The 11,042-nt window shown below is 49.4% G+C and overlaps 1 protein-coding gene across 1 annotated transcript in view; it reads right to left on the minus strand.

Moving 5' to 3' along the window:
• The window catches only part of NFE2L3 (NFE2 like bZIP transcription factor 3), a 31,935-nt gene extending 22,276 nt beyond the window's left edge, over nucleotides 1–9,659 (minus strand). The window contains 1 exon segment of the mRNA XM_024127515.3: nucleotides 9,090–9,659. Coding sequence (XP_023983283.1) covers nucleotides 9,090–9,659 — 570 coding nt within the window.
• Nucleotides 9,660–11,042: the final 1,383 nt, after the last annotated feature.

An 11,042-nucleotide genomic window follows, 5' to 3' on the forward strand; every position in this document is an offset into this window, starting at 1 on the left:
AGAAAAGCACAACCTTCTGAGACTGAACCAGGAAGAAATAGAAAATATAAACAGACCAATCACAAGCACTGAAATTGAAACTGTGATTAAAAATCTTCCAACAAACAAAAGCCCAGGACCACATGGCTTCACAGGTGAATACTATCAAACATTTAGAGAAGAGCTAACACGTGTCCTTCTCAAACTCTTCCAAAATACAGCAGAGGGAGGAACACTCCCCAACTTATTCTACGAGGCCACCATCACCCTGATACCAAAACCAGACAAGGATGTCACAAAAAAAGAAAACTACAGGCCAATATCTCTGATGAACATAGATGCAAAAATCCTCAACAAAATACTAGCAAACAGAATCCAACAGCACATGAAAAGGATCATACACCATGATCAAGTGGCATTTATCCCAGTAATGCAAGGATTCTTCAATATATGCAAATCAATCAATGTGAAACACCATATTAAAAAACTGAAGGATAAAAACCATATGATAATCTCAATAGACGCAGAAAAAGCTTTTGACAAAATTCAACACCCATTGATGATTAAAAACTCTCCAGAAAGCAGGCATAGAGGGAACCTACCTCAACATAATAAAGGCCATGTATGACAAACCCACAGCCAACATCGTTCTCAGTGGTGAAAAACTGAAACCATTTCCTCTAAGATCAGGAACAAGATAAGGATGTCCACTCTCACTACTATTATTCAACATAGTTTTGAAAGTCCTAGCCATGGCAATCAGATAAGAAAAAGAAATATTTATTTCTTTTTTTTCTTTTCCAATACAAATTGGAAAAGAAGAAGTAAAACTGTCACTCTTTGCAGATGACATGATACTATACATAGAGAATCCAAATTTCAGTGCAATCCGTATCAAAGTACCAATGGCATGTTTCACAGCACTACAAAAAAAAATTTCACAATTTGTATGGGAACACAAAAGACCCCAAACAGACAAAACTACCTTGAAAAAGAAAAACGGAGCTGGAGGAATCAGACTCCCTGATTTCAGACTATACTACAAAGCTACAGTAATCAAGACAGTATGGTACTGGCACCAAAAGAGAAATATAGATCAATGGAACAGGATAGAAAGCCCAGAGATAAACCCATTAGAGGAAAACACAGGCAGAACACTCTGACATAAATCACAGCAAGATCCTTTTTGAACCACTTCCTAGAGAAATGGAAATAAAAACAAATATAAACAAATGGGACCTAAAAAAATTTAGACGTTTTTGCACAGCAAAGGAAACCATTAACAAGATGAAAAGAAAACCCTCAGAATGGGAGAAAATATTTGCAAAGGAATAAACGGACAAAGGATTAATCTCCAAAGTATATAAACAGCTCATGCAGCTCAATATTAAAAAAACAAACCCAATCCAAAAGTGGGCAGAAGACCGAAATAGACATTCTTCCAAAGTAGACATACAGATAGCCAAGAAGCACATGAAAAGCTGCTCAACATCACTAATTATTAGAGAAATGCAAATCATAACTTTCCACTACTGGGCATATACCCAGAAAAAACCATAATTCAAAAAGAGTTATGTACCACAATGTTCATTGCAGGTCTATTTACAATAGCCAGGTCATAGAAGCAACCTAAATGCCCATCGACAGACGAATGGATAAAGAAGATGTGGTACATATATACAATGGAATACTACTCAGCCATAAAAAGGAATGAAATTGGGTCATTTTTAGAGACCTGGATGAATCTAGAGACTGTAATACAGAGTGAAGTAAATCAGAAAGAGAAAAACAAATACCATATGCTAACACATATATATGGAATCTAAAAAAAAAAAAATGGTTCTGAAGAACCAAGGGGCAGGACAGGAATAAAGACGCAGATGTAGAGAATGCACTTGAGGACACGGGGATGGGGAAGGGTAAATTGGGACGAAGTGAGAGAGTGGCATAGACATATATACACTACCAAATGTAAAATAGATAGCTAGTGGGAAGCAGCCGCATAGCACAGGGAGATCAGCTCGGTGTTTGTGACCACCTAGAGGGGTGGAATAGGGAGGGTGGGAGGGAGACGCAAGAGGGAGGGGATATGGGGATATATGTATACGTATAGCTGATTCACTTTGTTGTACAGCAGAAACTAACAGAACACTGTAAAGCAATTATATTCGAATAAAGATGTTAAAAAAGTAATAAAAGAAAACAACAGCTGGCAAACCAGGGCACTAGCCCAGGTCCTGCTGCCCAAGCAGTTAACTCTGGCCCAGTCCACGAGCTCTTCTGGGCCTTCAATTCATAGAAAGGCGCTTTTCAGCCAGGCACTGGGTAGTCAAAGGCCCTGGGGGAGGAACACCAGGGCTGAGGTCAAGCTTGGGCAGCACAAGAATCACCTGGAGGTCTTCTTAACTGCAGAACCCAACCCAGGCCCCACCAGAGAGGCTCTGATTCAGCCAGTCAGGGATGGGCCCTGAAATCTATATTGTAACAAGGAACCAGGTAATTGATACAGTCACTGGGATGAGAAACTCAGCTCTAAAGAAAGGCTGAGAAGCTCTTCCTTCAGATGAGCCTTCAGGCTTCTGCCTCCCCAACACACCCAAGGCCTCCTTCATGACCTAGCAGTCTTCCGCTCCGTCCACTGGAAGACGGGACTTTCCTGGGGATTCAACCCCCAGCTCAGGGGCACTGAGAGCAAATCATCAGTTGAATATTTATTAACATGCCAGGAACAGTCCTAGTCCTTTAACACACAGCATTATGTTAAACTCTCCCAGAAAGAGGTTAATATTCTCCTTTTACAATATGGATACCACGGCTCATGGAGGTTGCCCAGGAAGAGACGGAGCTGGGATGGGGTGACGACTAGTTTTAAGTGTCAGCGTGGCCAGGCTATCGTACCTAGAAGTCAAGCAAACACTAGGTGTTGCTGTGAAGGTATTTTGTAGATGTGGCTAACAGCTGCAACCAACCAGGTGACTTTCAGTAAAAGAGATTAACTTCTGTAATCTGAGTGGGCCTTATCTCATCCAATCAGTTGAAAGAAAGCCTTTAAGGGCAAAAGTGAGGTTTCCCTGAGGAAGAAATTCTGCCTCAAGCCTACAGCATTAGCTCCTGCTGGTGGTTTCCAGCTGCCCTAGAGTCTGGATGTGCCCAGCCTCCACAAACACGCTAGCCAAACACGCTAGCCAATTCCTTGAAATAAGTCTCTTAAACACACACACACCCGCTAGCCAATTCCTTGAAATAAGTCTCTTAAACACACACACACACACACACACACACACACACACACACACACCCGCTAGCCAATTCCTTGAAATAAGTCTCTTAAACACACACACACACACACACACACACACACACACACACACACCCGCTAGCCAATTCCTTGAAATAAGTCTCTTACACACACACACACACACACACACACACACACACACACACACACACACACCCCTCATACTGGCTGTGTTCTCTAGAGAACGCTGGCTGATGCCAATGGGAACCCAGGTGCACCCAATCTCAAAAGGCCGTGCCTTGCTTCTAGCCACTGCCCATACTCTGCCAACCACCACCTGCAACTCAACCAAAAGCCACCCAGCTATGTACCTGAGCCTCAGCCTGCTCCAACTCTCCAGAAGTGTATTTGAATATTAATGCAGATCCTTAACTAGATTTTGAGAATAAATTATTCATATTGAAAGGCTGCCACAAATGGGGGAAGCTTGTTTTTACATTTTAAGTTTTGTAGTGGGTGGGAGGGAGGTATGGTTTACTCAGTGCTTAAGAACAGTGACCTGTGTATTCTGGGCAAGGTCACTAACTTGCTATATCACTTTAGGCAATCCTGAGTTTCACCACCTGATTAATTATGATGCCAACCCGAAAGTCTGCTTGCCACTGCCCCATCCACTCAAGTTGGCATTAAGTGGTCAGATGGCCCATCAGGATTTCGGATATGACCTACTTTTTGGTTGGGACTCTGGCCTTGAAGGTCCCAAGACATATGCAAGCTCACAGCATCTTGAAGTTCTGCAGAGCCAACGTGGAGGATGGATGAGGAGTGCTCAACAGACGCTGGCTGAACTGGCCTCTGCTCCCAACCCCGTCCCTGGACGCCACTTGCAGGTTAAAAGCAAAGATCCAGTTTCCACACTCAAGACACTGCAGTTCAAAGTAGAGGATGCAAGTCCCACAGAAGAAATATCACAAAGTGCAATAGGGCTCAAAGGAAAGAACAGGAGATGCTTGTAGATGAGGTGATAGTGGAGAGAAGTCAGAATTTAACAGTAAAAGACTTGAGAGGAATGAAAGGAGGCATTCTGGGCAAAGGCAACAAAGTAAAAGGCAGGAAAGCATTGGGCTGTCTGGGGAAAAGGAAGGGAGAAAGTTATAGCAGGAAAGTAGGCTACAGGTGGAGGACCAGAGGGAGAGCAGCTCAGCTAGGGGAGCCACACTGGCCAAACGGGGAGCCTTGAATGACAAAATATCAAATTGGTAGGTAGTGAGGAGCTAGTGGAAGCTCCCCAGATGAAAATGGTAAGGACCAAGGCATGCTTTGGAAACCTGCACGTGGCAACGGAACGCACAGGAATAAGTTGGGAAGGGGCATTAGAGAGGCCCCACTGAATTAACAGCGGCTGCTAACATTATCGAGGGCTTACCATGTACCAACCCTGTTGAACCTGCGTGATCTCTTTTAACCCTCACAGCAGCTCCTGAAGGTACTCTTACCATCCCATTTTACACTTATGAGAACCAAGGCACGGGGAGGTCAAGAACTGTGCTCTGGGTCATATAACGAGGCAGCGGTGAGCTGAGACCTACAGCTACCCAAGCTGGTCTAACTCCAGGCCCGGCACACTGACCACTAGAACAGTCTGTCTGGGTCTGCTCGCTGGTGCAGATTCTGAGTTGAGCTGAGAAGTAGGGGGGAGCAAAGAGGAGACTCATACACCGCAGAGATGACCTCTCTGTAACCTACCACTTCAGGTGAAGGGGGCTGACTGGAAGAAGTCTGGAATAAGGTTCCTGGGGGTTGTGGCACATCGAGCCAGCAAAAACCCCCGATTTCCTCATGAACTTATACCAAGTCCTTCTGCAAATGCCACTACGCATAGCCTAGCTGCTTCCAGGACGGCTGACTTAGTTTTCAACAACTGGAGCACACTTGATAAGCAAGCTAACCACCCCAAGAGGTGCCAGGAAAGAGACGGTGACTGCATAACAGATTGGATTGAGTCCCTTGAAATTCATATGTTGAAGTCATAGCCCTCAGTACCCCAGAATGTGACCTTATTTGGAAACTGGGTCGTTGCTGACGTGATTAGTTAGGATGAGTAGGGTGGGCCCCTAATCCTATATGACCGGTGTCCTATAAAGAGGGAAATCTGGCTACAGACATGCGTACAGGGACAATGCCACGTGCAGAAGGCAGAGACTGGGGTGATGCAGTAGAAACCAGGGGTTGCCAAAGATTGCCAGCAAACTACCAGAAGCTAGGAGCGAAGGAACCCTGCTGAGACCTTATCTCCAACCTTTTGCCCCCAGAACTGTGAGACAATATATTTCTGTTGTTTAAGCCACCTGGTTTGTGGTACTTTGTCGCAGCAACCCTAGGACACTAATGCAGTGACCCATGCCATTCTTTCCAATAAGAAGACCATAGGTGCATCTTCACTGCATATTTTAGTAAGTAAAACAAAGTCTACTGTGAAACCTTGTACTGCAACGATGTAATTACATATAAGACTATCTCTGTACCATGGCTGTGAGCTGAAAACTGGCAAGTGTTTGATATTTCATCTATCTCCAATTGCCCGGGCATCAGGGACTATCTTTGATTTTGAAACAAAAACCAACTTTTACTTTATCAATCAAGGACCTTCTTTCCCTCCCCTTTACTTTTAGAAGCAAATATTGACTGTATCAGATTCTTCCTTGTGACCTGAAGAAACCAAGTCCAAAGGACAGTAAATCTGAGGTCCTGCTGTACCCCTCTCCCAGCAGAGGGTCCCCGTCTGTCCCAGGGCACGAAACCACATCAAGATGACCACAACCCCTCTCAGTTTTAAAGTGGCAACAGTTCTCTGAAATACAGATGCTGGCTTTTAGCAGTCACCCCATCTTCAAATATGCTCACACACACAATTCTGCAACAACTGTTCATTTCTTTGTTTAACCCATGCAAGACTTTGAAGAACATGCGCTTCATGGGTTGGGAGTGAATGGCTGTGGTTAAGAAGGGAAGCTTGTCTACCCTGGGGAATTCCACATACTGTTTGCAGCTAATGATTAGCCCCACTAAGAAGTGAAACCAAAGCAGTACTTCTTTTGATACTTGGAAAATCCCCTACTCCAAAATATTTTTGCACATGTACAAAAATTATGGAAAGTTACACTATAAAACTGGAATCTCCTACAACTCAAATGTAAGCCACCAGAATTATCTATTTTCAAACAAAACAAACCTATGATGTTCCTATGGGGCACAGCACTCACTCTCTTCGAAGTTAACTTTTATTGAGCATTTAAGACGGGACAGGCACAGTTCTAAGCCTGTTGTATGGAATGAATTGTTTAATTCTCAAAACAACCCCCTGTGGTAGGCACCATTATTATTCCCATTGTGCAGATGCGATTGAAGCACAGACTGGTTAAGAAATGGCCCGAGGTCACACAGCAATGCGTGGTAGAGCTGGGATCCCAAACCAGGCAGTCTGGCTCCAACACACCCCACCCCCTTAACAAACAAACAACCATGCCAGACATATAGACAAACAAGACAAAAGGGAATAATGTGAGTGGGGACAGGTTAAAGAGGGTGGGTTGAGGATGGGAGCAAAAGAAGAGAACAACAATTACATCCCAGGCACTGGGCTGGCACTTCACACGTGCTTTTCCTACTTAACTGGCACAACACCCTTGAGGGTAAGCATTACTTTCCCACTCAACAGATGACTTGGGGAGATTAAAGTAACCTATATGAGGGCAGATTATTATGTGATGCCCCAACATGCAGCTTTGCTGACTGCAAAAACCAGTGCTGTTTTTTCAGCTCATTTTCTCCAGAGTCATGGTTTCAAATTGTAACTTTGGCATTATGGATGGTACAATCTGCTTTTAAAAGTCAATCCAGCATTGGAGAGCAGTGGTGCTGGGGTCAGGAGTGGGACGCATTGCCCCATTCCAGTTGCAAGCTTGCACAGAAAACCTGAGTACAGCATAGATGCTTAATGTGCCAGCCGGGGAGCCAGGAAGCTCAGGGTCTAGACCCACTTCTGGCACTCATTAACTGTGTCGGTTTAGCCAAGCCACCAATCCTCGCTGGGCCTCTATTTTCCTTAAATACGAATTGGATATAAGGATGCCTGGCCTGTGGACCTCATAAGGGCACGTAAAAGGTGTTACCAATAAGGTGAATTGGCTGTGAAAACTGTAAGGTGCTCGACAGCTGATCATCGTCAGAATGAATAAAATCAGGTCATCCCAGCAGCTACCACGGTCCAGCAGGTCCACACATGCCAGCTGGGGAAGGCAACACCAGAGGAATGGCCCGGTGTGAACCTCACCCTCTCCCCTAGGAAATCTGGGCTCAGGGCATCCAAGGTCTGGCTGGGCCTAGGTCCTCAGAGCTTCCCCCAAGGCAGGCTTGCTGGTCTAACTAGGTATCAACCAGGAGAGGCTGGGCCGGGGAGGGAAGTCCTTGAAGAGCGAACAGCCTCATCTCCCTCCCTGCACATTTTGCAGGCCGGCTGGCATTCAGCTGTGATAAGGGCAGGGTGCCATCTGGGCCGGCAGCCCGCACTGGCTTTCATCCATGTATGTCGCAGGATCGGGAAAGGTAGCAGTGCAGCGTTTACCACTCCTGCAGGGGCAGGGGATTCAGGTGAGACCACCCCACAGGGTAGAGAGAGACTGGACGAGGGAGCTGAAAGAATCTTCCCCTCCTGGTGTTCTGAACAGACAGGAGCCCACCGAGACTCTCACCAACCCCCTCGCCATTAGTTCCGGCCCCAGGAAGAGGAAGGGATCAGATCTGCATAACACTGAATCACCCAGCACTTCGGCACAATGACCCCTCCAGGAGAGAGTGGAGAAGCTCGTCTGGCAACTGCCTACACAAACAGGGCAATTCTGAAGAGCAGCAAACAAACCAGTCTGGCCCCAATTCCCATTTTGCATAAGATTGCAGTCCACAAAAAACAACGTCCAAGAAACTCTTGTTGATCACTACCGATTGTTAACACTAAGGTTTGGGCCAAGAGAGAATGAAAAAGGCCCCTTTGGGGGAACTTTGGATAAGGCCATTTTGTGGAAATTGCTGTGCTACGTCTTTAGACTCCAACTCGCCATTGGGAGCACCAGATGCTTCAGTCAACATATCTCGGTGAACTGTTTTAAAAGAAAGTTACACTGAAAGGTTTGAACCTACAAACCAAAGGGGACTTGTTAGTCACTAGGTGACTGTCAGGGTACCTGTTTTCTTTATGCTAAAAAGGGGTTACACAAGTTCCGCGGGGAGGAGGATTGTTAGGCGTGGGGGATGGTTAGGTACGAGCAGGTCCGTTTGTGTGCTAGCCTCGGAGCTGACACTGACCACAGCTGCTGAATCTCCAGGGACGCAGCAAAAAACGAACTGCAATGGGTTAAAATCCAGAGGGGGCCACCGTGTTGGGCCGGGTGCGTGGTTCTTAAGAGAAACGTGCATCCTCCCGGAGGCCAAGGCCTCCTTCGGTTCCAGAAAAAGACATCTCAGCTTACACGAGGTACCGAACGAAGAGAGTGGGCCAGAAAATTTCCAGCATACCGTCTCCCCTCCCCACCCCCGAACTACCCTTGATCGCCGCCAAACACAGGAAAGGTGTTCTCTAAAACCTAACGGATGATTTCACGCACTTCACTCCCAAAAGCCTAAGAGCCACAGCGACAGCACTAAGAGGCTTCGTTCGGATTCACAAAAAAGAGAGGCGCACAGTCGTCCGCAAACCCGCAACCCCCCGGGGGCGGAGGGTGGAAGAACGCAGGGGTGCCCCCCAGGTCCCTCGCTACCCTCCAGGGCTCCAGGCCAGGTCCCCCAGCACCCCGCTCGCGTCCCGCTCTCCTGTTACCTCGCTCGCGTGTCCGCCGGCGTCCGACACTTGAGCCGTCGGTTCCGCGGGAGCCTTCTCCTCCTCCCCGGCGGCCAAGGGGCTACTCGGAGCCGCTCTGGGATTCCCGCCGCTACCCGGCGCAGCCCGGCTAACGCCGTTCACGCCGGCGCCCACTCCTCCGGCCGAAGAGGCGGCGGCGGCGCCAAGCAGCGCGTGGGCCCCGCCGGCGTCCCCGGCAGCCACGCTGTGCACCAGCCACGCGTCCACTCGGGTGCAGGGAATGAAGGGGACCCCCAGCGCGCGCACCTCCCGGAGCAGCTGGCCCTCCGGCGGCGCCACGGGGTCCCGCTCCCGGCCCTTGGGGTGCTGGAGCTCGGCGCGCCCCCACCCTCCCGAGGCCGGGAAGGGGCTGAGTGCGTAGGCAGGGCTCGTCGGTCCGCCCGGGAGCAGACGCTCATCTCCGAGCAGGGTCCGCGGCGGGAGCAGCAGGTAGAGGTCCAGGTCCAGGCGAAGCCCCGCCAAGCTCAGCAGGATGGTGAGGTGCAGGAGGCTACCGCCGTCCGACCACCACGGCTTCAGGTACTTCATCCCCCGCCGCGCGCCCGGAGACGCCCCTGCCGGCGACCGCGGGTCCCTGCGCGCCGGCCGCCGCTTGGGCACGTGCGGCCCCTGCGCGCCGCCGGCACCTGCCCGGAAGAGACAGAAACAATGGACGCGGGCGTGCAGCGGCCGTCGCGGGCCCCCGGAGCCGTGCACAAAAACAGTCTCACCGCAGCCGCCCAGGTGCCTGCGGCTCCGGAGAGGCGGAGGAGGAGCCACCTGCGCGCAGAGATCGCCAGCTTAGCCGCCCAGCTGCCCCGCAGCGCCCCCGCAGCAACCAGGCCCCGCCCCGGGCTGCGGGCGCCGCCGCCGGGGACACGCCCACTGCCGCCCCAGGCCCGCGCGGGGCGTGGCTCCCGGGCTCAAAGGCTCTTTATTCGGGGGGAACGCAAAGCTTTCTGGGAGCAGAAGTTGTTCTGGGCGCCAAGTGGCCCCCAACCCTGTGGCCGTGGGCTGGGCGGTTGTGGCTGAATGCGCGGGATGGGAGTAGGGGGTCCGGGGTAAAGGTGGGTTGGAATGGACAGGATGTGGAGACTTGGGGCCCTGTGGCCGTGGGCTGGGCGGTTGTGGCTGAATGCGCGGGATGGGAGTAGGGGGTCCGGGGTAAAGGTGGGTTGGAATGGACAGGATGTGTAGACTTGGGGCGGGGGGTGGGGGGAGTCGAGTCACTGGGCAGCACGCAAAGGGCTTCCACACACAGGAGAACACTGAGCTGGCACAGTGGGTTCACATCCCAGCGCCACTACCAGTCGTGTGACCTTGAATAAGTTACTTCTCTGTGTCTCAGTTCTCTTATCTGTAAAATGGGGATAGTAGTACCTGTCCAATAGGGATGTGGTGAAGTCAGAAGAAATATTATATGTAAAGCCCAGAGTTTGACATATAGATTCCACTGCTACCGTAAGGATCAAACAGCACTGCTCTCTGTTTCCTCCCGCCTCCCCCCACTCCCGACCCTGTGCTCCAGCCTCACAGACTCCTTCCTGTGTCCTGGGCTACCCCTGCACGAGGCTATGCCTTCCTTCATGGTCTCCTTTGCTCCTGAAGTGAGGGTTAAGAGCACCAGCGCTAAGAGTTATCATGCATGACTTCAAATCCCCCTCCATTTCTTACTAGCCTGGAACCTTGGACAAATTGGTCACTCTCTGTGCCTCAGTTTCCTCACTGTGAAATGGGACTAATAAGAGCACCCCCTCAGCACACCTGTTGTGAGCCCCAAATGAACTGTGTGTATACCACCAACCACAGTACCTGGTAGGTAGGAAGCAGTCTCTTGAGTGTTACCCGTTATTTGTATTACCTATCCTCCAAGGCTTAACCCAAAGATACATCCTCTGAATTTTCACCATTTGTGATTCTCTTCCCCCATCT

The sequence above is a fragment of the Physeter macrocephalus genome, chromosome 5 (assembly GCF_002837175.3).
Source record: "Physeter macrocephalus isolate SW-GA chromosome 5, ASM283717v5, whole genome shotgun sequence".
Taxonomy (NCBI): domain Eukaryota; kingdom Metazoa; phylum Chordata; class Mammalia; order Artiodactyla; family Physeteridae; genus Physeter; species Physeter macrocephalus.